The 27,025-nt window shown below is 32.9% G+C and overlaps 5 protein-coding genes and 1 long non-coding RNA gene across 7 annotated transcripts; 5 read left to right on the top strand and 1 right to left on the bottom strand.

Moving 5' to 3' along the window:
* The first annotated feature begins 6,958 nt into the window (after positions 1 to 6,958).
* Positions 6,959 to 8,033, top strand: LOC101221855. Its single transcript, XM_004143224.3, has 2 exons — positions 6,959 to 7,465; positions 7,554 to 8,033. Exons 1-2 carry the CDS (start codon positions 7,124 to 7,126, stop codon positions 7,818 to 7,820), a joined length of 609 nt encoding a protein of 202 aa, XP_004143272.1. The 5' UTR covers positions 6,959 to 7,123; the 3' UTR covers positions 7,821 to 8,033.
* A 2,463-nt stretch (positions 8,034 to 10,496) lies between these two features.
* Positions 10,497 to 11,054, top strand: LOC116404516 (auxin-induced protein 10A5-like). The gene is made up of 2 exons (XM_031887036.1): positions 10,497 to 10,531; positions 10,658 to 11,054. Exons 1-2 carry the CDS (start codon positions 10,497 to 10,499, stop codon positions 11,052 to 11,054), a joined length of 432 nt encoding a protein of 143 aa, XP_031742896.1.
* Positions 11,055 to 11,123: 69 nt separating this feature from the next.
* Positions 11,124 to 12,722, bottom strand: LOC101221228 (thylakoid lumenal 15.0 kDa protein 2, chloroplastic). The gene is made up of 6 exons (XM_004143221.3): positions 12,357 to 12,722; positions 12,095 to 12,198; positions 11,911 to 12,001; positions 11,725 to 11,793; positions 11,543 to 11,652; positions 11,124 to 11,421 (listed from the first exon to the last, which is right to left on the bottom strand). Exons 1-6 carry the CDS (start codon positions 12,574 to 12,576, stop codon positions 11,329 to 11,331), a joined length of 687 nt encoding a protein of 228 aa, XP_004143269.1. The 5' UTR covers positions 12,577 to 12,722; the 3' UTR covers positions 11,124 to 11,328.
* Positions 12,723 to 13,839: 1,117 nt separating this feature from the next.
* LOC101222808 (transcription initiation factor TFIID subunit 8) lies at positions 13,840 to 15,884 on the top strand. Of its 2 annotated transcripts, XM_031887557.1 has the most exons (2): positions 13,840 to 14,653; positions 14,789 to 15,884. In XM_031887557.1, the coding sequence occupies exons 1-2, from the start codon at positions 14,452 to 14,454 to the stop codon at positions 15,532 to 15,534; spliced, it is 948 nt and encodes a 315-aa protein (XP_031743417.1). In that variant the 5' UTR covers positions 13,840 to 14,451; the 3' UTR covers positions 15,535 to 15,884. The 2 variants fall into 2 exon arrangements, with proteins under 2 accessions (XP_031743417.1, XP_011657663.1); XM_011659361.2 differs by having other exon boundaries at positions 13,840 to 15,884.
* Positions 15,885 to 16,143: 259 nt separating this feature from the next.
* LOC116404592 lies at positions 16,144 to 17,758 on the top strand. The gene is made up of 2 exons (XR_004217520.1): positions 16,144 to 16,497; positions 17,228 to 17,758. It is a non-coding gene; the product is annotated as an uncharacterized LOC116404592 (long non-coding RNA).
* A 1,544-nt stretch (positions 17,759 to 19,302) lies between these two features.
* Positions 19,303 to 25,677, top strand: LOC101220994 (cell division cycle protein 48 homolog). Its single transcript, XM_004143220.3, has 9 exons — positions 19,303 to 19,461; positions 19,630 to 19,795; positions 21,847 to 22,075; positions 22,839 to 23,605; positions 23,704 to 23,925; positions 24,010 to 24,081; positions 24,184 to 24,465; positions 24,589 to 24,948; positions 25,054 to 25,677. The coding sequence occupies exons 1-9, from the start codon at positions 19,433 to 19,435 to the stop codon at positions 25,348 to 25,350; spliced, it is 2,424 nt and encodes an 807-aa protein (XP_004143268.1). The 5' UTR covers positions 19,303 to 19,432; the 3' UTR covers positions 25,351 to 25,677.
* The last annotated feature ends 1,348 nt before the right edge of the window (positions 25,678 to 27,025 follow it).

Here is a 27,025-nt window from a genome sequence, read left to right as displayed (position 1 = left end):
GTGATGCAAATGTTACGATGATGATAATAATAATTATTATTATTATACATAATTTTATAGTTTTAAAGTAGTTGTTATGTTTCTCTAACACAACTTCTATTTTTAGATAGATAGATATCAATATTTAATTATTTTTTCTTACGAGAAATTGCCAAAATTAACAGCAAAAGTGGACTAAATATCTTGATATGCACAAAAAAAAAAAAGAAAGATGAAATCTTAAATTTCTGCCTTTTAGTGATTTTTTTTTAATGAAATGTAAATGAATTGCTTTTTATTATTGTTATTTTGAAAACACAGTTCTTTTTAACATAAATCTAATTCATTAGATAATCTCCTTAATTAAGGTTTTATACTATGTTCCGTTTGGATGGATAGAAAAAAAAAATTTAATTTAAAGAATCCTCTTTTATATTTAAACAATTTTCTATATTAAAAAAAATTGTTTAAAAGTTTCTCTTTGTTTTTTGTTTTTATCTTTTGGCTCAATTATTTAAAACAATATATTTAGGAGAAGTTATATGAAAAAATAACATTAATTCATCATTTACAAAGAAGGTTGATAGAATAAAATGAACCAAAATATTTATAAGATATAAAAGAATTTTAGAGGTATGCATGATATGATATAATGGTATTAATATACACCAAAATAATCTAAAATTTTAATATATTTTATAGGCAGATTAAATTAGCAAAATATAATTTAAACTAATTGTCTATTTATTAGGATAAATACCAAAGAGTAAATTTATGAATAGAAGTCTTAAATGCAATAAATTTCCTTCAACGTGACATTTTTACTGTACTTTTGAAAGGTCAGAATTACAATTACAAGTAATTCATTAGGATTAATAAAAGTGTTCAGATCAAAACCTACTCATAGCAAAAAGACAGTTTTGAGAGCATATAATGTCAAACCAAATATGTTCCCATTTATAAAACAAACCAACTCTTCTTTTTTCTTAATTAATTACTTCAACAATTCTATTGAAAGGAAATCTTTTCTAAAAGTCTAAAAACTAAGATAAACAGAATTTTAAAAATTCAAGAATCATATAGAACCAAATTGAAAGTTGTTTTATAGAGATGGAAAGGTTGGAAAAAGGAGAGGTAGTTAGATTATATATGAAAGTAGGATAGGTCATTATACATGGAGGGCCATAATTGAAGAAAAAAGTGGCACAAAAATTATATATATTAATTTTTGACCATAGGAATATAGATATATACATTTGACCTTTCAAACTATATAATTTGAATGATTCATGGTATGCACCAATCTTTCCTTTCTTTAGAGAGAAAAATAAATAAAAGAGTAAATCAATTATAGCATAAACAGGGACCTCTAATTGATCTTGACAAATGAATGAGACTATTTTTATACTTATGATCGATCTTAATTATTTAAATACAATTATAAAAGATGAATTGTAAAAGTGTAACACTCATAGATACTTTGTAAATATTTTGATTTATTTTACTTTTTTTTCTAAATATTCTATTATTATAAAATTATTTGAATTAAAAGACTTTCTAAATCTATTTTTTAAAACTCAATATTAATAACGATTATATTTTTTAAAACATGAAGAATACAAACATAATTTTTTCAATTGTTTTTTTTATCTTAATTACAAATTGGATTTTAGACCGTACGTTGTTTGTTGGCATACTATTTTTTTCTTATAAATCAAAGTACTTTTTGTTATTTTATTTTTGAAATAAAACTTAGTTTTCTTCGTCTTTCTTCTTTTATCTTTAAAGGACTAGCAAAAGTTCACGACTATCATTTTCATGAAATTTGTAGCGACCTCTCAACTTGTAACTCAAGGAACTTGAAGGTACTACACTATATATTGAACATCATTTTCCATTTGGAAAAAGAAAGATCAAAATGTTAGTCAATTTAAAGAGTTCATTCTTTTTTTCTTTTGAAAATTTCATTCAAGTGTTGTGGAATTTTGTTTTTTTAATGATTTTTATTGTGAGGTGTAAGTATTATATTTATTAAAATAAAAAGATTGGCAAAATCTTTCTATCTTTTATAAAAGAAAAAAAAAATATTATACAAAAAAAAGGCAAACTGTCCATCCTCATCTTTTTACAAAATGTTTAGCACAATTTAATTTAAACCTTTGTTGTTCTTAAATCACACTTTTAGCCATAAATAAGGCCGTGGGAGAGAAGTTTTATAAATGCACAAAAAAGAAAAGGCACTTTTTAAGAAAGAAAAGGGAAGTTTCTAAATTTCAAGACATTTAATATTAAATGCCATCAACATATTACAGCTTTTAACCGTTGTTAATAATTAATTATTAAGTGCTTTTCAATGAAGTTTTACATTTATAATTTTATATCAATTTAAATCTTAAATTAATAATTATTGTATTTCTAAATTTTTTAAAGTTTATCAATTTAGACATTTACATTATATGAATCTATCAAATTAAACTCTATATTAGTGTTTAAATTTGTAAATATATGAAAGTACAAGTTTTAAAATGATGTATCTATCAAACTTTAAATTAATACATCCATTAGTTTATGATTTAAATTGGTAGACCTTTGAAAGTACAAAATTCAAATTTATAAAGTTACTAATTTAGAGTTTAAACTGACACAACTCCCAAAGTTTAGGAATATAAATTAGTATTTGACCTATTTTTAATTAATTAACGAAAATTTACATTAGACATAATAATATGAAAAAATTGTAATAAATGACAAAATATTTACACTATATGACAAGACCATGTGTAGTGTATATTCTCTCTCTATATATAAATTCTTATAAAACCCCCTAATAATAAAATTTAGAAAGTTCAAATGCATAAATTTTCTCGTTCCATTAAGATAATGAAAAACATCAATAGTCATCTTTAATAATGTACATGATTGTATCAATTTAAATCTCAAACTTATATTTTAAAAGGAGAAACAAATGTGTGTAAATTATATTGTTTGGAAATTTATGCATACAAGGAGAAACAAAGAAAGTAATGGGGGAAGGAAAGGAGAGGAAGAAATTAAAAAGAAAAGAAAAAGTTGGTTGATGTGTAGTTGAAAATGCCATTTAGTTTCCCTTGGAACCCAATTCGTTGATATTTCCTTCCCTAATTAGAGACCCTACCATTTGAGTGGATGAACCCTAAAACCCTAAAACCCTAAAAAAGCAACAATAATGAAAATTGACTCTTCTTTTTGGACCCACTTTCTCCATAGAGACTAAACTCTCTTTCCTTTCAACTTCTCCTAATTAGACTTGTGTGTTTGGGTTTTGGTGCTTCTTCCACACTTCATTCACTTCTCTTTTTCTACCTTCAATTATCTATCTCATTTCTAAACTAACAATATTTAAGTGCACTTTCAAAAATTTCTACTACCCACCCACCTAAGCACCTCTTTACATATATCTTTTAACAAGTATGATCGATAATATTTAATAAATCAAAATTAACATGTTAAAAAAATCTACAAACGATAATATGTACTATCATAGCAGTGAATATTTTTCCTACAACAATAAAATTCTAGTACTATGGTAGTATGAATTTATTTTTCATACTACGTTAATTTATTGTTGGCCAATCTAAGCAACTATCGAGAATCGCGTGGATTCACATCATAAATATTTATTAAATTAGTAAATTGATGTGTTAAAAAATGAATGAATATAATATTTACTTAGATAGCTTTAGATACTTTCTTCCTATATTTATGTAGTTAGGCACAATGATCAATTTTTTCTTTTTTAATGTAATAGATATATTTTTTAAAAATAATTTATTTTGCTTTAATATACAATGAAATGAGCGACATTATGTTAGGTGCGTATTAGACTATAGTTAATATAAGATTCGTGGAAAACATCTCGCCTTTTGGTAAAATTACTTATGACAACTTTTTCTATTAAAATTTTTGCAAACCAAGCCTATTTTTCTTAATTATGTATAGTATTTTTGCATCTTTACTAGGGTTGGGGAGTGGATTTTGGGTTAGCAGAGATGAAGCCAAAAAAAACCAAGATAATATAATACAAATAATTAAAATTACATTTTAGTTCTTAAGTTTTTGGAATATATGGATTTGAAGGATGAGTTGATTTTAAAATAAATATTTTTAGTTTCTAAGGTTTTGAGAATTCTCGAATAACTTTATACTTTTATTTTAAATAATTATACGACATTTCAAATTAAAATAATAATTTTTTTGTCTTTCCAAAACTTTTTTTATTTTTATTTTAAACATCATATGGCTATTTAAACAATCAACCAAAAAAAAAAATGCAAAAATACATCAATTAACTAAAAAAAATACATCAAGTTGAATTTTAATTTTGGTTTGGTTTAAAACATCAATTATATATTAATAGGGACATTCTTGTTTATACAAAAGAGTAAAATTAAATTAGTAAAAGATGGGGCATTACTAATTTTGAGAACCCACAAATTGACATTTGAGAAGTTGATTATTTGAATAAAATAGAGAAGTGGGTGTGGCCATCCATGCATGCAAAAGGTTAAAATTATATTATATGTATTAATTATGAACACAAATATAGAAGTAGAAGAGAGGTAGTTTTGATAATGATACTACAAAAAGGACATTTTAATCAAATTAGCTCTTCCAATTACACAGAGGTCGCATACATTTTAATTTTTTTTAATTCATTGTTATTATTGTGATTGAAGGGTCCTTTCAATTCTATTTTCAATAAATTCAAACAATTTGTTTCATTTCTTTATTAAAAAAAAACAAGTAGTAAAAGGGAAAAAAAGGGACCAAAATCATTTTTATATATACATGTTTTTAAGAAGTGAATATTTACTCATTTAGTCAAAATACACGTTTTATAAAATTAAAACAAAGGTACGGTTGTTTTCAAAAGTAGGAAAATTAACGAAGAAGTATATTCACGATAGAATGAATAATATATTAATACATGTGTTTATTTGTATAGTGATAGAGATAGATAATGATCTATCTTGAATTATTGTGATCTATCATAGATAGTTTGTAAAGTCGAACATTAAATTGATCTGAGAGTGATAAAAATTAGTTCATATATTTTAAAACCAAGAGCTAAAGATAATTATAAATAAATAAATTTAAATTGTATATAAAACGATTTTATGTTGGAAGAATCTTTACATTCCCCTTTTACGTATCGTTGTAATTTTCATGAATTCACGTACTATTTTGTGTCGCATGGTTGTAATCTTTTTAGTAAAAAACAATGGAAGTTATTTTTAAAAAAAATTAATTCATAAAATAAATACATATATTTAAGAAATAAAATGTTAGTTCCAGTAGTTGCAATTATATCGATGGAATGGACTATTCAAAATGTAATAGATGTCAGTTACATGCATCTATTCTAGATAGAGATGGTTGAATTGATCAAGGCACTGATTCTACTAATGTGTGCATACGAAGTATTGAAGATGAAATCCAATAGTCCAAGGAGATGGCATCTCGATGCCACCATTGCATTAATTTGATTGAGTGGGTATGTTGAAAAGTCCAAAATGCTTGAATATAGGATGACATCCAACTGCCACGATTAACGTATTCATAATCATCACAAATGGATTCACTTACACCATTTTATAGTCTTTTTATGTGACTTGATATTTCAGTTATACCATAGAAGAATCTATGAAATACAAAAAAATAAATATTAAGGATTTGTTCGGGAGAGGACTATGTAAGACTATAATTATAACCATCACTCATAACTTCATTAAGTATTATTTAAAAAAATTTAGTTAAACACTATTTTAAAACTTTGTTTGCTACAACATTTACCATTTGCTCCAGTTTCTACTATTTGATATTCATTTGTCTTTTATTATTTACTACATTACTATTTCATTTTAAACCAAAACAATCTACATTCTACAAGTTCAACACAAATTATTATAACCTAATTTTAATAACTAATAACTCATTTCATATCCCAAGCACTTCCTAAAATGTCATTGATTTAAATATAATATAAATAATACATGTTTATCGATTTAAAAATAATATTGTTTATTTACTCATTTGAACTATTTTTTGTTTTGTTTTTATAATTTTTTTTCAAAAACATTCCTTGAATTCCATATTTCAATAACTATTTTTTAAATTAAGACCTCCATATTTGCATCAATAGTTGGTAGCCCAAATAATTACACTTAATATAATCAATTAACAACAATAGCTAACTCACCATCCTAAACGTCGAAAAGAGAACAAAAATTGGAGACATAAAGTTGAATATGTACATAATCAATAAGTTTATAAGGTTTGGTTCAACTTTTTCGAGACGTCTTTATTATGAGGCCAGCCATTGTATGCTTCTTCTTTAATCGGGCTACAGCCCAATCACATCTCGGCCCATTATTATTGGGCCTACACTTCTCCATTCGCCCCCATAACTCTCATGGTCCATTGGCCGTTTCGTTTTCAAGTAACATCAATAATTATTAACTATATACCAACATTTTATTGTTGATATTAGAGATTCTCATAATTTATATTTACAATTTCTATGGTCATGTACTTAATTCTTTTAAATATAATTATTATATTTAAAATTATCTCATAATTAAAATATTATATGATGGTCTAATTTTGTTTTTTATTTATATATAAATAGTTACAAGGATGTGGAAGAATTTGTCACCTAAATTTAACTAACGAAATAATTGGTTGATTTTTATATTTTTAACAATTTGTCTTTACATATATGTAATTCATCAATAAAACGTACAAATATTAACATAAATATTAAAAAAATTAGGTTTCAAATAGGAGAGTTTGTAAATATAGCGAACAAAAATATTAATGAACTGTCCATTACATTTTTAAAATTGTAAAAATAATAAATTTAAAACGGAGATTATTAGGTAAATATTATAACTTTTTTGTTATCTGAAATATTTGCATGGTAAATAGTTCACAAATAACTTCATGACACGTGTTGGCTTTTTCTAGAAGTGACCACGTCATTCCCCAAATTTAATTTACTGAGAAAATGGAAGTAAGTCCCCTCAGTTCTCGAAATTACAATAAAACCCCAATTTTCAACGTTATTGAAAATCACCAGAAAATCCAACGAAGAGAAAAGAAATGAATGGCATCCGCATCGGCATCTTCATCATCGTCAGCAGCTTTTGCAATCGGCCCTCTCATTCGCAATCGCTCTACCAGATTCCTTCCATGTCCAAACCTTCACCATAAATGGAGCTTCAAAGATGCTCCTTCTCATTCTCGACTCTCCCTTTTCAATTATTCTAGCTCTTCTCCTCTTCTTCCTTCTCTTTCGATTCGTCATCGTTTTCTTCTTCCTCATCCTCCTTTTCATCTTCTGCTCCGATCTCGTTCACCTTCTTTTCGATATCCTCTGCCATTAATGGCCTCCACAGTTCCTGATCAAGCCGGTCCGGAGACTCCACATTCTAATCCAACGAAAACGGTGAGTTTTGCTTTTTGATCTCTCTTGCTTGGTGATGGATGCAGTGTTGAATTTTCGTAGTAATTAATTAGGGTTTTGGAAATTTCAGGTTAGGGTTGTGATTAAGGGTAGGGTTCAGGGAGTGTTCTATCGGGATTGGACGGTGGGGAATGCTACTGAGTTAGGGTTAAAAGGATGGGTGCGGAATCGGAGGGATGGATCCGTTGAGGCGCTTTTCTCCGGCCGCCCTGAATCGGTGACAGAAATGGAGCAACGGTGTCGGCGTGGTCCGCCGGAGGCGATGGTGACCGGATTTCAGGTTTTTCCTAGCTCCGATGACCCAGGACCCGGGTTTGAGCGCTTACGAACCGCGTGATTGATTGTGAATGTGGAACCGACCGACCGGAATGGCTTCGTGTAAGAGAGAATGGAATTCTTAATCATTTGGGGTCGTTTATTTATTTTTGTTTGAAGAAAAAAAATAAGGAAATTAAAGCAGTGGAACTTTTTTAAAAATATATATAAATAGCAATCACTTGTAAATTGTTAGTGCTATCATTATCATATTATTAGTCCCTTTTAGGGTACATATCCATGTTTGAACAGAACAAAACAAGACGTCACTCCTGTATGGAGATTATATAAAAGAGATATAATCTCGATTAATAACGAACTAAAAAGATTATAGGTATAAGTTTAATATAAATGATCATCTACTTAAAGATTAACATTTTAATAATTTATCTTGTGAGATTAGTCGTTTAGGTAGATACTTAAAACAACTATATATATATATGGAAGAGAAACAATATTATAGTTTTTAAACTTTGGTGGTGTTTTGATTAAAAAGATGTTTTATAAAAATTTATGGTATAACCTATCAGTAGTATCTTCAAAGTTTAAATTGGTGATTTTTTTCTAGTACTGATTGGTTAAATCATAGAAAGAGTTCAACTTTGTATCATTTGGTTCTTAACCATTTCTTTTAATTCTTTGTGTTGGATAATTATTATTTATTTTAATCTTTAATCTTTCTTTATATTTTAGCTCAAATTGAGAATGCTATGTTAATAACTTAACAATTTTGGCTAAGAAACTTTCAAATGCATCCATTTCTTATTATGTTAATATGACAAATCAATGATAAAGTAAGTATACAAACAATCGATCATATAAAAGTGAAGCTATATATCCTAACATATTCATCTCTTATTTTATTGATATGATAAAATATCAGTGAAGCTTAATTTAAGAGGTAGCTATTCATGCATAATTAAACTCTTGTACAACTTCTTTTAAAAAGAAAAAGAAGAACCATTGAGATCCGTCAAATGCAATACCCAATCTGTATTAATGGATACATTTTGGCACTGACAGAGAACACAAATGGGCTCTTCAAATATCAATACAAAAAATACTTTTGAGATAAATGAACTAACAACGAAATAACTAACATGGTTATAGATTTAATTCGTAGTAATTTATGCAATTTATTCCATAATGATGCTTTAGTTATGTCAATGGTAAACAATAGTTCAAAAAAGAAAAAGAAGCTCTAATTACAACAATCAAATCTGACAAAAAAAAGAAAAAAAACTGATGGGTATAATCATGAACATAGGACAAAAAAATCTTTCGAAACTCACAAATTTACTGTTTAATATTCGATAAATGTTGTTGATGATAAGTTTACAAAATGGTAAGGAGTGAAACTTGAATTTAGATTTATAGGAGACTACGAGACATCGTGGACTATACATATATATATAAGGAGCATAATGTTGAGAGAGAATCCTCATAGATCAAGTCGGTGTTTGAAGCCTCAATAATATCAGACATATATTTTCACATTCATTAAATATACAAGAAAATATCTTCCTTCACGAATCGTCAAATGAATGGTTATAGAAACCGGAAAAATTGCAGCACTTAATCCAATTTAAGGTAAAAATTACAATAATATAAAGCAGAATTTGATGAAGTCAAGTTCAAGTAAAGAAAAAAACACACGCATACGACAAGATTAGTTTGATGATTTAGCAGTTCAGAATTTAAAAGAAAACTGAAGGAAGTCCTGAAGTTTCTTTCTAAAACTGCACTTGGCAATTGTACCTTTCCTTACGCGACTAGGCGTCGGCATAGTCCAATATTCAACATCTCTAAGTTAAACCCAAAGACTTAAAAGATATTGCAAGAAAATTTCTTGGTCAACAAAAGGGTGTCGGTTGTTCAAAAGATTGGACTCTTCAAAACCTCCTCCACACTGCATTAAATGCAGTGATGGCAATGGAAAAACCAAGCACTAGCATCTACCTAATTCTTATACAGAAGTTCTAATCATTTAAAAAGATGAAAAGATAACGATTCTAAACATTTTGATCTCATTTATCCGACCTTCCCATACTTGTTAAGGATTTCACAGAACCGGCCACTTTTTTCATTGTTAATTTGTTGTGAGATGAAACTTTGAAGATGTTATGGGATAAAATTGTAATATAATATAATCCAAAACTCATATTTAGATTGAACGTTTTGGACTCGATTTGTAATATATATAAAACCCTTTCCGTTCTAAGGGTTTTCAAATCAATCCTCTTTCTCACTATTTTCACCCTTTATGCTCTCATTCGTTTTGTCTTTGATTACCCATGCTTAATTTTTAATACTATTATGATTACCAATAATCCTGATTACATTCTAGTTCTCCAAACATAATTTTTTTGTTATCTAATAACAAATAGTAGGGCCTATTCACTTTATAAATAAATGAACGTGTGAAACCAAAGATTTAGCAGGAACAATAATTTACAACTTTACTGAGACAGTGTTTAACGTGTTTTTTTGGGTTGAAATTATGGAAGTTACTGAATTTTCTCCTCTTTTTTTTCCACAGATAGAAGACCAACATCTAAGTGATCAAATCTCATCCCAAATTGTCTAGCTTATGTTTAGTAACCTAAGGCTGACTATGATTTTTCTGAGACAGAAAAGTTGTCTGACCTAGTCAGTATTAAATGGTATGTTGATGATACCCACATGGAATGGTTCAGACATGGCCCTTGAAGAAGCTTCAGAGCAATTTCTGATGTACGTCCCTAGCTTCATATAAATTTGTTCCCGGCTCTCATTTGGCTCTATCCGAATCCTCTTGAGTTCGCATAAGCATTTGTTTATCACGCCAAATAGTGGGAACAAAGGGAAATACTGATACAGGTTTCGGCAGTTCGTCCTGATGAAGCTTAGGTTAGTCATCGCTCTGCTCCAAAAGAGCCTCTCTCCACTGCTATCTAAAGAATCCAGACACGAAAGTTTCTATGAAGAATTCGAAGCAGCAGCTACGGTGCCAAAAGACGTGGAAGAAGGCCATTTTGTGGTATTTGCAGTGGATGGTGATGAGAGAAAGAGATTCGTCATTAATTTGGAGTTCTTGTCTAATCCTGAATTCTTAAGGCTATTGGAGCTGGCAAAGGAAGAATATGGATTCCAACAAAAGGGAGCTCTGACAGTCCCTTGTCGGCCTGAAGAACTACAGAAGATTGTAGAAGAAAGAAGAAAACAGAAAAATGGGGAGTGGATTGCATCTAGTGTTCATATCATAACTAGCTTTTAAGCAACTAAAAATGTACCTCTTTTTTTTTTTCTTGGTTACTGCACAGTTGAAATACAAACGTCCACATAGTTAATCAAATTCCTTTTTACCTTCCTATATCACTACTGCCATTTCTTTTTCAAGTAATAGACATGGGCTAAGTTCTTGAATCAGAAAAACAAACAATTAAGACATGCAGGTTGTAGCAAGAGAAGACTATATATTATGTATCACTGTCAGAACATACAAATCAAGTTTAAAAATACATAACAAAATTCTTTGATGCTGTAAGCTCTTACTTTATCTCGGAACAGTTATTTGCACCGACGGGTTCTCTCAAGCAACTAGATATTGCCATGACAGCTGATTCAATAGACGAATCTTCACCCTGTTTAAGTCACCAGAGCGATCATATGAGATGATGATCGTGACCATATTTTACTGACCAGTGACCAAAGCAAAAGCTCACAATAGTAACCGTTATACAGAAGTATCAATGGAGACGTTACCTTCTCTTTCCAATAAAAAATGTTTCCATACTTTCCAGCCAAACGGCTCCAAAAGCTCCTTGGAATATCTAAATCCACCGTCGCTCCAACATTGAAGTTCAATATGTTACCTAAATGAAGATATCATCAATCAATGTCATCACAGGCATAGGAGGAAAAAATTATACTAACACTGTTCATACCAAATGTAGGATCAGCAACAAACACGATTGTTCTATCATCCACTTGCCAAAAATCTTTGATTGCCAGCCCTGAAAAAAATCATGAAATTGATTGTTTCTAATGATTAAAGACAACAGAAATGTGATCTAATCCTCCTTTATACAAGAAATAGCTGACAGACAAAGAAGATAAAACATGGAACAAACCTGGAGTCACAGGATAATTTTGGGCCAAAACTCGCAATTTATATCCAGTATCCTTCTCAATGTCAGCAATTTCCTGTTTGAGTCTAATTTCCTGTTTCACAGAAAATCAGAATCAGCAGTGGCCACTTGATCATGAATCGAACACCCAAAATCATATCAGATAATGAAACCAAACCAACCATACCTGGCCATCAGATAAAAACCCAGCGACATCAATGACAGAGGTGAACTCCTTGGGAAGCAATTCCGGTTTGTTAACCCCAACTTTAGCATCGGCAAATCCAACTCCTACTCACTGAATTACTGTTAGCATTTCATTAAATTATGAAATTTCTATAGTAAGGTAGAGTTCGAGTATCAACATCCAAATTTATAAGAACCTAAAAATTCAAGCTCGAATCAGCATAAAACCGAAATGAGCATTGATAATTGGGAAGAATGAGTACCGGAGAGAGTTATGCCGAGCGCTAGAGCCCCAGAAAGCACGAAACTCAGAGATTTTTGGGGGAGATGAAGAAGGCGGTGGCTGAAATCAGTGTATTTTTGGGAGGGAAGTGGAGATGATGGGGGAGAGAAACGAGATGATGATCTGCAAAGCGGCGGTGAAGGTCTGGAAAATGAGAGAGATGGAGATGGGAGATGATGATGAAGATGCATAAACGCCATTATTGAATTCCTCCAGATTGTTGTTGCTGGCTTTGCGCCATTGGTTTGCGGATGAAATTTATGTTTTGGAAAAGAGAGAGTGGGGGGGAGAAGATGATTCTGGATAATCTATTGGATAGGGGATTTGCGCATTAATTCACAACGTCTTTTGTACGGCGGCTTATTTTTATATATATACAATTAGACATATTTTCTATCTATGTATTCAATTGCGGGGTTACAACGACGGTATCTAAAGTGAGAACTTAGGTGTATGAAAATGGCTTCTATTCACAAAGATTTGACATCTCCTATTCGACCGTTTGAGTCCTAGAGCAGTAGAGTTGATTCACTTATCTTCTTTTCATGTCATCGTGATCTCTTTCATTCATATGAGATATTAGTTCATTTTTTACGTCTTCTTCCTACACTTTGAGCGTCGCACTCTTCCTCTTTTATATAAGGTGTGATGTTTCTAACTTTACCAAGTGAGTTATATCCCCTAGCCATACGGAGTTTGCATGAAGGAGTAGATCAAGAAGGTTCTACACACAGTTGGTATGTATCTTAATATAGAAGTTCATCTTCAAAGTATTTTCGATACTTTGCTATATATTTTGTTGGTTAGTGTAAGATTGCAAAATCAACCTTCGTGTTTTCACTTGACTCTCATTATCCATTCTTGCTGGGTTTCTTATGTTTTTCCATTCTTGTTGTGATTGTTTAATGATGTTCTCATCTTTTTAAAATTTTTTATTACATGAGGATCAATTTCAATATGCTTGGAAAAGACAACTTGAATATATGTTAAACAAATATCCAACCGTGACAATAGTGATTAAAAAAATCGATGGTAGTGTTCAATAATTACACTTCATCATTATTAAAACAAAATGTCGTAAGAAGTTAACTTTTAAAATCATACGTCATATTTCATTTTGAGATTGTTAAGTGGACGATTAAAACTTGTAAACATGATCAGACAGTACACTACACTATTCTTATTCTTATCTGGTCTTAATATACAATAGAAGTTAATTTTGAATCTTTCTAAAATATTTATTTAGTATTACAAAGATAGAGTTGTAATTTGAGAGTTGAGCCCAACAAGAAAAACCCTTAAAAAAGTTGGACTAAAGAAGCTTAATGGGCCCTTTTAAAAGGCCCATATGGAAGGCCCAAAATGAAAAGAAATCGGACAAACTTCGTAAAAAAGAAAAAAAAAGAAAAGAAAATTGCTTTGACGCCCCTATAAATAGAAGCATCATCACATCTCCGTATTTCATCGATCTCGTTTTTTCAAGCCTTATTTTTTGGGGGGTTTTATTTTTTCCAATTTTTTCCTTCCAAAATTTCCCTTCCTCTTCGATCTCAAGGGTCTTACCGAGGTTTATCCATTTTTCATCATCAATTTTCTTTTCCCAATTTGTGTTTGAATTCTTGGATTCCCTCCATGGCTTCACCTTTCTGTAAACCCTAACAATCTTCTTCTTAGGGTTTCAATCTCGTTTCTTCATCCTGGTGTCTCCTCACCTTTGAATTCTCCGTGTTTTATTGTAGATTTCATTTCACTTTTTGGAAATCTTGTGGAAGTATATGCATTTCCTGGACAATTTTGAAGCTTCTTGAGGCTTACAGGGTTCTGTTTGGAGTTAATTTTGTTCAAGATTTCCGACCCACCTGTTTCCTTCGGTCCCTGGACGAGAAAACGAGGGAGAAGTTCTGCAATTACGCGTCTCAGGCATGCTGTTTCAATTTCTTATGACTAGGCTAGAATGAGCGTTTTGTTCTTTAGCAAAGTTGAGGTTTGATTGTGGAAGATGGTTGGTTTTGGCGGTTATTAATGGGGTGAATCTCGCAGTCCCAGTTAAACCTAAATGACACGAGGATTTGAATATGAGCCATGGAGGTGGGAACATTACGAGAGAGAATGAAAATCAGGTGGATCGTTTTAGGAGAGGTGGAGGTGATGATTTCGGGCGAGAGGTGTCGAAGATTGCAGCAGCACAGATATGCCAGAGTCTGGGATTTCAGGGATCGAAGGAGTCTGCCATGGACACACTTGCGGAAATTGTAATAGTGTACCTTAGTGATTTGGGTAAGATGGCGAGTTTCTATTCTAACTTAGCTGGTAGAACCGAGTGTAATGTGTTTGACATTGTTAGAGGATTTAAAGATTTAGAAGCACCAGGGTCGTCTCATCAAGACGCTGAGGTTAGCCGTTGTCTTGCAGGTTCACGTACAATTCAAGAAATTTTTGAGTATGTGAATTCAGTGCAAGAAATTCCATTTGCTCAGCCGGTACCACGGTTTCCTATTATCAAGAGCTGCAAGGTACTGCCGAGTTTCATTCAAATGAGGGAAACACCTCCTAGCAAGCATATACCCAATTGGCTACCTGCTTTTCCTGATCCCCACACTTACATTTATACGCCGGTGTGGAATAAGAGGACGACAGACCCTCGCACTGACAAGATTGAGCAAGCAAGGCAGAGGAGAAAGGCAGAGAAGTCATTGTTAAGTCTTCAGCAGAGATTAGTAGTTAATACTGGCAATCTAGAGGAAGAATTACCTAGTTTTGATAGTAACACACCCCATGATATAGAGTTGCAACCGAGGGAAAATGTTGTTTCTGTGGTCAAATCCTCTCTTAAACATTCAGATAATGATTTTGATGATAGCAGTCATGTGTTAGAGGCATTTGCTCCGGCCATAGAAGCGGTTAAAGGAAGTGGTTTTTATGACGATGAAGAGGGTGTGAAGAAGGCTCTTCCCATTGTTAGGCCTCTTGTTCAATTTAAGTTCAAAACTGGGAAGAAGCTTCTTGGTGATTCTTTGGATTTGAACATTCAAAAGAAGGGAATGGGTAGAACAGTGTACTTGGTTGGTCGGGATGATGAAAGGGATGATAAGAAACGGAGAGCTGAATACATTCTTAGACAGTCTGTGGAGAATCCGCAAGAACTCAATCAGTTGTGAATAAATATATTGACTGGCGTTCATAATTTAATCTAGGTATTTGGTATTAGCTGGTGCAATTGTTGCTTTAGTTTACAACATATCTTCCTTGTAGTACGGCCATTCTTGTATTTTACATTGAGTTTCTTGTATTTCCACTCAGGAATTTTTCAGAGATGCAAATGCTTGTGAAAAATTTATTGAGAAGGTTTCACGTCTCTTTTCAACTCTCTCATGGTGTGTTTGAACTGTTTGTTCTGTTGTTAAGTTGTGATATTGAATCTTCTTTTGCTCTCTTATTTGTGAACTTCGCTATGGGAGTATCAAGTTCTAATTGCAAATGTAAGAGGTATTTCTCCTTGCTCTGCTAATTAAGACTGCCGTCTGGGTCCAGCAATACTTCTGTTTTGTTTGTTTTTCAACAATTTAGACATTTGTACTACCGCTTTTCTTGATTACTCAAATAGGGTCGTCATACTGCTGACAAGAAACGAAGTCCACAACACCATTTTATGCAAATGGATAAATTGGCTTTATTTTTTTATTTGTGCTTTTGAACTAAATTTGCTCAGGATATGTAGATGATCACTCCTTTTGCTGGCTCTGGCTTGCGGATCAAACCAGGTGTGTTTCAATCTCTCTTTGAGCTAAACTTCATTGTTCCTTTGATTTGTAGGATCTGATGTGATTCTGTTGGTCAGAATATGGACAACGATCTGATGAACATGTTGTAAATAGTTTTTCTACAATGGTAAATGATAACGTGAAACAATAATGAACGCTTATAGTAGTGGTTACTACCTATGCGACCATAATCACCTTTATATCTGAGACTAAAACTTTTGGTAGATGCTTAGAATGCTTTTTTAGTGAAACCCAAATTCCTTCTTTGCACTTGCAACATGAAATAGGTGAAGGAAGGAAAATGGTCTGGTCAAGTCAATCTTAAGGAAATAAAATATCCACTGGGTTTATTTTTTCAAGGTAAGTACTGGCAAGTTTCCATTCTTCACAAATTCTGAATTGGCCATATCTTCTTGTCTGTCTGACTTCCTGCTTGAAGTTAAAGATCAAATTCTTTCTTAATTTCTTCATGGTAAAGATATGATAAGAAAATATTCTATTTCTTTATTTTACGATGTTTTTGAATGGTTTGGTTCGTCTTTAAGAGTAAAACGTTAAGCTGCAGGGGCTGAAAGTAAACAAACTACGTCAGACCTGCATTGTGAAAGAAAGATGATGTAATGAATGTACTTTATAAATGCATGGGGAATAGATCGAAACTAAATCTTTACCACATTTGTTCAGAAAAAAGTGCCAAAATGAGCTTTGGCTGTCGAAGCATCTGTTGTATTTCCTTTGCCAGACTCTCTTTTGTAGCTTTTGATACTTCATTTTTATTCTTATCAAAATAATACATATATAGTCACGAGACCATCATTATAATTGTTGTCTGTAAGTTTATCATTGATCATCTCATGTTGTCTGGAAATGGATTATTGATTGAATAATTGTATATTGGTTGAGTAAAGCATTTGATACACACAAATTTCAAAAGGTCCTCATGAAAGCAAGAAATATGTTTTGCACATATATTTATTGTTTTATTTTAATTGTTCACAGCTCTTACAATTGACATTTCTCTTCCTACATGTGGCTATGGTTTGTTATCTAGATCCTTTATCCTGCTGGAATGTATTTGTATATTCTGTAGGGCAAACACACTTCTAGACAACGTGAAGCAAAAATGAGCTTATAAAACGTTTCTTAACCTTGGACCAACACAACAATACACACAGCCATTGTGGTCAAGCTTGTCGATCCCTACTGAATGATGCCACGATGCCAAGATGCCGAGATGCCAAGCCGAATGCTGGAAGTAAAGTTTGGCCTTGGTGTGCAAACCCAGGTGCCAGATTTGTTCAGGTTTCAAGTAGGCAATCTTCTGATTCTGTATCCTTTATGATATCTGGTTGATGACTTTGAGCTAATTTTAGTTTTCGAGCTTGCCTGCTGATCATAGGTACTGATCTGATCTTGTCTGGCGATCATAGTTATTGATTTTTGTCTTAAAAATCAACGAGAAATGTTAAATGTACATTGATATGTCTATGGCTTGTATGTGCATGCCTGTTGATGACAATTGAACACGTTTCTTCAAAAGAGTTACGAACCTTTGTAAGTTTCAGTTAAAAGTGGCGTATTTATGGTTAGATAACTATAAAAATCAAGCTTATATACAGCAGTTATTTCTATGAATTTCTTAGGAACCTCTTAAAAATTCTCGTTTGACAATCATTGATGTCCTGTTTAATACTCAATTTTTTAAATTATAATATCTGTTTATTAGATAGAAATTTTGGTTATTAAAGTATAAGATAAGAAGGTATGAACAATTTTTTTTAAATTAAAAATCAAATAATTTATCCAACTAAATTTAGTAAGTTATTTCCCTCACGAATTAAAATAAAAATGTAATGATTATCGACCATCTCATCGTTGTAAATATATCAATTAAATTATTTTATTTGAAACATAACAAACTTTTGGTGGGAAACATTTTCAAATGAAATTATAGATGGCAGAAACAAAAATTAAGTTATAGCTATGGAGTTCAATCCTATGCATGAAAGGACGTGCCATCATTCTTGAACACTGGTTAGATAAGATATAATAATACATACATATATATATATACTTTTTATTATTATTAACATTATTATTATTAAAAAAATTGACTTTATTTATAGATGTCCAAATGGATGATTCCAAAAATTCACAAAACTAGCAACGTGGAAAAGGTGATAATAAAGCTAATTTAAAATTAAGGTAATAAATAAAATTTCACATATATTTATACATAATAAAGATATCAACTTATGATTCAAGACTATTAATTACATATCCACCAAATGCTATGTATAATGTAATTAAAAGACAATCTCAATGTGTATCTTTTGGTAATAAATAGAGCATAAAATGCGATTAGAAACACAAAAATCAAAGAAAATAAAACTAATATGTATATAATTTGATTCCTTCTTATCCTGCATACATTCTTTGTAATTTTATATAATTGTGACTTCTTAAATATCACAATGTAAAATTTGACCTTCTTGTAATGGTTTTGTATTATAATTGTAATTTTTCTTTTATACTCAAATTAATAACTTTAGTTATCTTTCAAAAATCAATTAATCCTTGACAGATTTCAGGTGGACTGTAAATTTTGCATTTAATAATCTATACGTTAATTCTTATTTTAAAATAAACCAATTTTGTACGAACATAAATTCTTGATTTGGCTTTGATTTTCTTAAATTGTTTATTTAATCGTATTACACATGTGTAAGTCTCCTACAAGCTCAAAAAATGAACTAAAATTAGTTTATATATAAGTTATAAAATTGACAAGAGATTGTAAACTTTTTCCACTGACCTTATGAAATTTAAAATGAATTAATAGGCAAAATTAAAAGCTTGTTTTTAAGAAAAATAAAATAAAAAATTTATGAATTTATTAGATTTTTCATTGGTTTATTTTTACAATATTTATCCATCATTATCTATCTTAGTATATTGTAAATATTTTGATCTAATTGTTATAATGTAAACCATAGAACTTATGAGAATGATGTTTTATAGATTTTTTGTTTTTAAGCTAATAGTTATTAATATAAATTTGTAATTTAGTTAATGAAATATTCTAGAACTGAGTAAGAAGTAAAAATAAAGTAATAAAGAGAAAAAAAAGAAAAGAACAATAAATCTTTTCTTTCTTAACAAGAAAAGGAGCGACCAATGGCTTAAATATCATATCCCCAACTTCTCTATACTCAGATCTCTACAGATATAGTTTTTTCGCCATTGATTTTGTTGTCTCTCTCACTCTCCTCTTGTCTTCTGCTTAGCCATCGCCATGGCCAATCAAGCTGAATCCTCCGACTCGTAAGCCCTATTCTCAGATTTCCCAGATCCCCATTCTTCTAACTCTTCTAATACTTCTTTCCCCTTTTCCACTTCCTGTTTCTTCTGATGAGTATTTTCATTTCTCATTGTTCGTTTGTTGCTTGATCCTGCTTTCAATGCGTTTTTTTATTTTTTTGTTTCTTCCAGTAAGGGTCCCAAGAGGGATTTTAGTACCGCGATTCTAGAACGTAAGAAAGCTGCCAACCGGCTTGTTGTTGATGAGGCCATTAATGATGATAACTCGGTGGTTGCGCTTCACCCTGACACTATGGAGAAGCTTCAACTCTTCCGTGGCGACACGATCTTGATCAAGGTTTGCTGTTATTTCTTTATCATTACTTTGTCTTATATATTGTTCATTGAGGTAGGTTTTTGAGAATGATTTGGCCCTAAGTGATGTTGGGAAATTATATAGAATTCGGGGAGGGTTGGTCTTTCCGTTTTGGATAGTGGGAATCGTTTATTTTTAAATCTAATTTGAATTCGTTCCAGTTGGTATTTAGGATTGGTGAATTGGGTAAGTTTTGATTTGTGCATTAGATATCGTTATTAGTTCGTCTAGGCGGCAGTTGCTTGACGGGTTTAGCGAGTTTGATTTTGTGGACTTTTATAAAGTTTGAATTGGGTTTACGTAGCTTATACTGAAGAAATGAACGAGTTATTTTTATGTAGCTCGTCTTTCATTTCTGACCCGTGAGTTTGAGATTTATGAATGTTGTAGGGACTAGGGAGCTTAGAAGACGAGTTTCAAAAACCAGTCTAATTTTATTATTTCAGCACGTGAGCTAGCAACATGTATTAAGTGAAGTCTCACATTTGTAATAGAGTTTCTATTGCAAAAACCATACTTATCAATCCCAAACTCTTACCCCAAATACCCTCAAATTTTTAACCTCTCTCTCTCTCACTCCACCTGCTTTGTAAAATATATGCCTATCCGACCAGATTACAGGATGAACACAGTTTTAATGCAACTGACACTGTTAATTTTGTTATGTATATATTTAGGGGCCAGTTCAGAAATTTTATTCGCTTGATGTTGCTCTGAGCTGTTTTTTCTTTCTTTTTATATTGAAAACAACCACTTTCATTGAGAAAGAATGAAAGAATACAAGGCATCAGAAACCAGCCCACAAAACCACCCTTTTGAAGGAAGGGGGACCAACTAAGTGAAATGTTGCCTATAGAATAGTTACAAAAGATCTTCGGAACCGAAGCTCAAAGAGACATGTGATATCCAGCCAACAAGCCAATCTAACTATGCCCCCTCTCTCTACCCCTAAACACTCCTATCATTCCTTTCGTCCCAAATATCCCAAATAATAGCACACACCCCAACACACCATAAAAAGCCACCCTTTTCATTGAAAGGCTGATGGAGGAGGAACTTCTCAATCGTCGCTCTAATGCTCCTCAAGATGACAAAGCTAACACCAAACTCCAGCAGGAAAGAGCACCACATAGACCTTGCAAAATGGCACTCCCGATAAAGGTGATCAAGATCTTCCTCCGCTATCTAACACAACAAACAACAAAAAAAAAAACCCAACAAGCGAAGACCTCCTTCTGACAAGCCTATCAATAGTATTAACCTGACCTAACAAGACCTGCCAGATAAAGAACCTAACTTTCTTCGGAACCTTTCCTCCAAATCACATCAAAGACCGACTTCTTAGGAGGAGCTGGGTCCACCGACAGCCCAAATAAAGAATTATAAGATAATCTCAGACTAGGATTAGGAATCCAAATACGAGCATCTCTCCTCCCCTCTGTAACAGAGAACCCTTTGTGTAAGGAAAGAAGAGAGGCCACATCCTGTTGCTCTGAGCTGTGTTTGTTTGGTTTGCAAGACTGATCTTTCCCCCATGACTGAATTAATGGATTTACACTGGCCATGTGCACCGTCAGTTCTTTAGTTTGAGTGTAACTTAATGATTGTCTTTAAGTAGCAGTAATAGTCCATACCGTCAAATTGGACTAAGATAATTTCACTTATTTGTTAAAAAAACCTTATTTCTTTTTAACTCTTCTTGGGAAAAATCCTGTCATGAAAAAAAAAATCAGATTCTAAACAGAGTGGAGAATTTTGCATGGAGGTGGAGGAAGCAAAATTTCAACTCATTCAGGCTCTCTCTTTGTTGTGAAAAGGGTTTTGTCTTTTTCTTGTGGCAGTTGTTTTAAATGCAAGGCATAGATCCATTTTGAGTGAGGCGCATGTCCCCCTCCCTCTCTTGTCTACTTTAATTTTAATGAATTTCTTCTTAGAAAAAAGATGCAGTTTTCTCATACTCACAGCTTGAGATCTTGAATTGCTTGCCATATTTTGTTTGTAACTGTGTCATTTGCCTTCCTTATGGATTTCAGGGGAAAAAAAGGAAGGATACAATCTGCATTGCTCTTGCCGATGAAACATGTGATGAGCCAAAAATAAGAATGAACAAGGTTGTGAGAAGCAACCTTCGCGTCAGGCTTGGAGATGTTGTCTCCGTGCATCAATGTGCTGATGTTAAGTATGGAAAGCGGGTACACATTCTTCCAGTAGATGACACTATTGAAGGTGTCACCGGGAATCTTTTTGATGCATACTTGAAACGTGAGATTCTATACCTGACCTATTCCTTCTCTTGATTTGTCTCTTGCTTCTTGTATGACTAATCTAGAAATTAGAAATAATCATTGTCTCGTAAGTTTTCTTTCATCCGGCTTGTTCAGATATTTGGATGGAGACATTTTGGTTGGTAGGTGTGATATTTGATATTGCATGTGCTCTAATGTGTGTGCATGCGTGTGTGTATTTTTTTTGTTTTAATTATTCCTGTGAGTTCTGTTCACCAGTTGATCCATGCTCCTTTTATTTTTATTATTGGCATGCAATGAATTTCCAGACACTTTTTAGTTCTAAAAAAAGGAAGTTTAGAAGTTTGAATATCACTATTCACTACTTGTTCAATTTTGGAGAAGTTCCTTTATACATCTAAAAATGGTGTAAACCAATTTTGTCCTTTCCAATCCTTTGTTTGCATTCATGTGTCTTATCTCTTTTAAACTTTTAGTAGAAACAAGTTCAACAACATCTACATGACAGTGCCAGGTATTGTATAAAGTGAGTTGGATCTACACGCGACCAATGGTTTGTCCTAGAGGACACTTTTTAGCAGCAGCTGTAGGATGGTTGTTCTTGATTTTGAGAACTTTTAATGTACTGTTTTTAAGTTCTAACTGATAATATGTATATAATTGTCTGTTCTTCGTATACTCGTTTAGATTTACCTGCTACAAAGGTTGATAAAGTTTAGATTTATACATTTTGGGATTTTGGGATATCTCTTAATTCTTACACTGTTAATATTTTGCAGCGTATTTCTTGGAAGCCTATCGCCCAGTGAGGAAGGGTGATCTCTTCCTTGTGAGGGGAGGAATGAGAAGTGTCGAGTTCAAGGTCATTGAAACTGATCCTCCTGAATATTGTGTGGTTGCCCCTGATACTGAAATTTTCTGTGATGGGGAGCCTGTTAAAAGAGAGGACGAAGATAGATTAGATGAGGTTGGCTATGATGACGTTGGTGGTGTTAGAAAACAAATGGCACAAATTCGTGAATTGGTAGAACTTCCTCTGAGACATCCACAGCTTTTTAAATCCATCGGAGTAAAGCCACCAAAGGGAATTCTGCTTTATGGCCCCCCTGGATCTGGAAAGACTTTGATTGCCAGAGCCGTAGCTAATGAAACTGGGGCTTTCTTTTTCTGTATCAACGGACCAGAAATTATGTCAAAGTTGGCTGGAGAGAGTGAAAGCAACCTTAGGAAAGCTTTTGAGGAGGCAGAAAAGAATGCTCCATCTATCATCTTTATTGATGAGATTGATTCGATTGCTCCTAAGCGAGAAAAAACTCATGGAGAAGTTGAGAGAAGGATTGTGTCTCAGCTCTTGACACTAATGGATGGGTTAAAATCTCGTGCCCATGTCATTGTTATTGGAGCTACAAATCGGCCAAACAGCATTGATCCAGCTTTGAGACGATTTGGAAGGTTTGATAGGGAAATAGATATTGGGGTTCCTGATGAAGTTGGGCGACTTGAGGTTCTTCGTATCCATACCAAGAACATGAAGCTTGCTGAAGATGTAAGATTTCTATTGTCTACATTTATTTGTAGTTGCTTTTGCATGTTTGTTACTGCATTGTCAATGAAATACACTGGCTCCTATGTTGGATATCACAGGTTGACTTGGAAAGAATTGCCAAGGATACACATGGGTATGTTGGAGCTGACTTGGCAGCTCTTTGTACCGAGGCTGCACTTCAATGCATTAGAGAAAAAATGGATGTTATTGATTTGGAAGATGAAACAATCGATGCGGAGATTCTGAATTCAATGGCAGTCACAAATGAGCACTTCCAAACTGCTCTTGGGACCAGTAATCCATCTGCTCTACGTGAAACTGTAAGTGCTTGTGTAATCTTGGATCAGATGGCGTCAACTGTAGTTTCCTTTCTAGTGCACTTTGACTAAATTGCTCTGCTCCAGGTTGTTGAAGTGCCTAACGTCAGCTGGGAAGACATTGGAGGACTTGAGAATGTCAAGAGAGAACTTCAAGAGGTATTGATGCTGCTGAGGAATGATCTCCTTCATTTGGAGGAGATTGTGTTTATTTAATTCTTAACTCGCTCGCGATCTGATTTTGTTCTGTTGCTCAATCAGACTGTACAATATCCAGTGGAACATCCTGAGAAGTTTGAGAAATTTGGAATGTCACCCTCAAAGGGAGTTCTTTTTTATGGGCCTCCTGGATGTGGAAAAACTCTTCTGGCCAAAGCTATTGCCAATGAGTGCCAGGCAAACTTCATCAGTGTCAAGGGTCCTGAATTGCTTACAATGTGGTTTGGAGAAAGTGAAGCTAATGTTCGTGAAATTTTTGACAAGGCTCGCCAGTCTGCACCTTGTGTTCTGTTCTTTGACGAGCTTGACTCTATTGCCACTCAGGTTTGTATTGTCATACTTGAGTAACTCTCCAACATTATTGTCGTGTTGTGTAAGCAATCCTTGAAGTGTAATTAAACTCATTCTGGCAAATGTTTTATTGTCCTTTCTTTGAATTATCTGCAGAGAGGCAGCAGCGTGGGAGATGCTGGAGGTGCTGCTGATCGAGTTTTGAACCAACTTCTGACAGAAATGGATGGAATGTCAGCAAAGAAAACTGTCTTTATAATTGGGGCAACCAACAGACCGGATATTATAGATCCTGCACTTCTCCGTCCAGGACGTTTAGATCAATTGATTTATATTCCTCTACCTGACGAGGATTCTCGACACCAAATTTTCAAGGCTTGCTTGAGGAAGTCGCCAGTATCAAAGGATGTTGACCTTAGAGCCCTTGCCAAGTACACTCAAGGTTTTAGTGGTGCTGATATTACAGAGATCTGCCAGCGTGCTTGCAAATATGCTATCAGAGAGAATATTGAGAAAGTAAAATCCTAATCATCTTGATTTCTTGTCTCTCATGTGTAACAAAATTTCAGTTACGCACGTGTATTAGAGAAAACTCACGATGAAAAATCTTCTTTACTGCAGGATATTGAGAGGGAGAGGAGGAGAAGAGATAACCCTGAGGCTATGGAAGAGGATGTAGAGGACGAGGTGGCAGAGATTAAGGCTGCTCATTTTGAGGAGTCGATGAAGTTTGCTCGCAGAAGTGTGAGTGACGCCGATATTCGTAAATACCAGGCATTTGCTCAAACACTGCAGCAGTCGAGAGGGTTTGGTTCAGAATTCAGGTTTTCAGACAACCCTTCTTCTGGAACTGCAGCAGCTGACCCGTTTGCAACTTCAGCTGGTGGTGGGGCTGATGATGATGATCTTTACAACTAGGTTTCCATGTGTCATGTATGTTTAGAACACTTCTAATACTGAAAATTTGTGTCTTTTTCTCGTATATGAAGATCTCTGTTGGGGAGAAGAAGCCTACAGTTGGAGGGCTGTTTGGTCCCAAGGATGGCTTCAGCTTGTCCCCTTGGTTAGTGATACTTGCCTATAATGTAGACCTGATCAAATTGTTATTTCCTGTTACTGCTTTAAAAACGAATACTACTTTTAGAACACCATGAGACTGCTGTTTGGCTCCCTACTGAGTTCCTTCTCTCCATTTGCTTCTTAAGAGATGTGAATATGAATTATGAATCCTATAATTCTCTCTAAGATGCTGCCCAAGTTGGTTTGTCAAATGAGGCCTTTCTCCCGACCTTTAGAAACCAATGTCAGTGTTTTGTTGATTTATTGAAATCTCATTCTCAAGTAGCCAACTCGCATTAGCTTTTCTCCAAAGGGTTATTTATATATTTACACCTTCTCGTTTCCTTCTAAAAATAAAATACATAAGGTAGGAGAATTGAAATTCTAGTTTCGAGTTTGACAGAACAAACACTCATGTTTGTTGTAATATTTTGGTGGGTAGATTTACTAGTTTTCTTTTAGATGCTTGTTCTCCATAACATGCTTTATCTCAATTCCCACATGCATATTTCTTCTTCAAAAGGGGAAAAAGCGTCAACTGATTCACTGTTGTAAATTTATGTGCCTATTTTCACAAAGTTCATTTGCTGATAAATCGAAAGGTTACATCAAAGAAGAAAAGAGGAATAAAAAAGTAGACATATTGAGTAGAAATATAATGAGATGGATATAGTGCAGTATCTACTTTTAAGTTTCTTTACAATTTGTACATATTTGGTACCCTTTTTTATGGGATATGTTCGTGTCAAACATGACACTGCCACTTGTTATTGTATAATTTAAATATGATTTTCATTTGTTAAGTCCATTCCTCTTGTGTAAAAATTTATTTGTTCATCATAATAAATTGCATTTCTTAGTTCAACATATATATGTGAGTAGATACTCAAAGGGTTAAATAAAGTTGTATTTCATCTTTAAAAAGGAAAATGGCCATCAACGGTAAAAAGTGACATATTGTAAGAAATCCTCAATCACACCCATACAAAAAGCTTGCTTTATTTCACCTAATAACATTATACAAAATATGAGTAGAAAGCAATATTGAAAAGCATATTTGAAGAAAGAATTACAAACAAGAAGAACAATTTTAGGACAATGTTAAAAAAGGCATGTCTCTCCTTTGTCAAAGTGGGAGGGGCTAAAGGTAAATTGAGAGTGACAATTGTAGGGACCAAAAAGAAAAATGAAAAGGGAGAAAGGATACAAAATTAGTAAAACTCTAGAGGTCACATAATGGAAATTAAATAATTGAAACATAGTGTAAGCCAATGGTTGGGGGAGCAAATAAGATTGGAAAGTTAAGGTTAAATGTGGTATGTTTGGGACTTATTTGGAATAGTTGTTGGTGAGTTGGGGAACGAGTCAACTTTATGATTTAGTGTGTCAATGAAACCGAGTTGTTAAATGTAGGAGTTTTGGGATTCATGTCCCTTCAATTTGGTAATTTTGATCCCTATTTGATTAGACTAACCCTAACTTTTATGACAAAGCCCCATTTCTCTAAATACATTCATTTTTATGGGTCCCTTTT

Source organism: Cucumis sativus, chromosome 6 (assembly GCF_000004075.3).
Source record: "Cucumis sativus cultivar 9930 chromosome 6, Cucumber_9930_V3, whole genome shotgun sequence".
Classification (NCBI taxonomy): Eukaryota; Viridiplantae; Streptophyta; class Magnoliopsida; order Cucurbitales; family Cucurbitaceae; genus Cucumis; species Cucumis sativus.
Note: the sequence above shows the minus strand (reverse complement) of the source record. Positions and strands in the feature narration are given on the sequence as shown.

What these genes read in the sequence shown, in the direction of transcription:
- LOC101221855 (XM_004143224.3), top strand. Translation starts at nt 7,124, where the DNA reads ATGGCATCCGCATCGGCATCTTCATCATCGTCAGCAGCTTTTGCAATC. An exon ending in ATTCTAATCCAACGAAAACG is followed by an intron (nt 7,466 to 7,553) that starts GTGAGTTTTGCT and finishes TGGAAATTTCAG; the next exon opens with GTTAGGGTTGTGATTAAGGG.
- LOC116404516 (XM_031887036.1), top strand. Translation starts at nt 10,497, where the DNA reads ATGGCCCTTGAAGAAGCTTCAGAGCAATTTCTGAT. An exon ending in GCTTCAGAGCAATTTCTGAT is followed by an intron (nt 10,532 to 10,657) that starts GTACGTCCCTAG and finishes ATACTGATACAG; the next exon opens with GTTTCGGCAGTTCGTCCTGA.
- LOC101221228 (XM_004143221.3), bottom strand. Translation starts at nt 12,576, where the DNA reads ATGGCGTTTATGCATCTTCATCATCATCTCCCATCTCCATCTCTCTCA. An exon ending in AAATTATCCTGTGACTCCAG is followed by an intron (nt 11,794 to 11,910) that starts GTTTGTTCCATG and finishes GATTTTTTTCAG; the next exon opens with GGCTGGCAATCAAAGATTTT. An exon ending in TTTTTTATTGGAAAGAGAAG is followed by an intron (nt 11,422 to 11,542) that starts GTAACGTCTCCA and finishes TGACTTAAACAG; the next exon opens with GGTGAAGATTCGTCTATTGA.
- LOC101222808 (XM_011659361.2), top strand. Translation starts at nt 14,452, where the DNA reads ATGAGCCATGGAGGTGGGAACATTACGAGAGAGAATGAAAATCAGGTG.
- LOC101220994 (XM_004143220.3), top strand. Translation starts at nt 19,433, where the DNA reads ATGGCCAATCAAGCTGAATCCTCCGACTC. An exon ending in TTTTGATGCATACTTGAAAC is followed by an intron (nt 22,076 to 22,838) that starts GTGAGATTCTAT and finishes AATATTTTGCAG; the next exon opens with CGTATTTCTTGGAAGCCTAT. An exon ending in TTGACTCTATTGCCACTCAG is followed by an intron (nt 24,466 to 24,588) that starts GTTTGTATTGTC and finishes AATTATCTGCAG; the next exon opens with AGAGGCAGCAGCGTGGGAGA.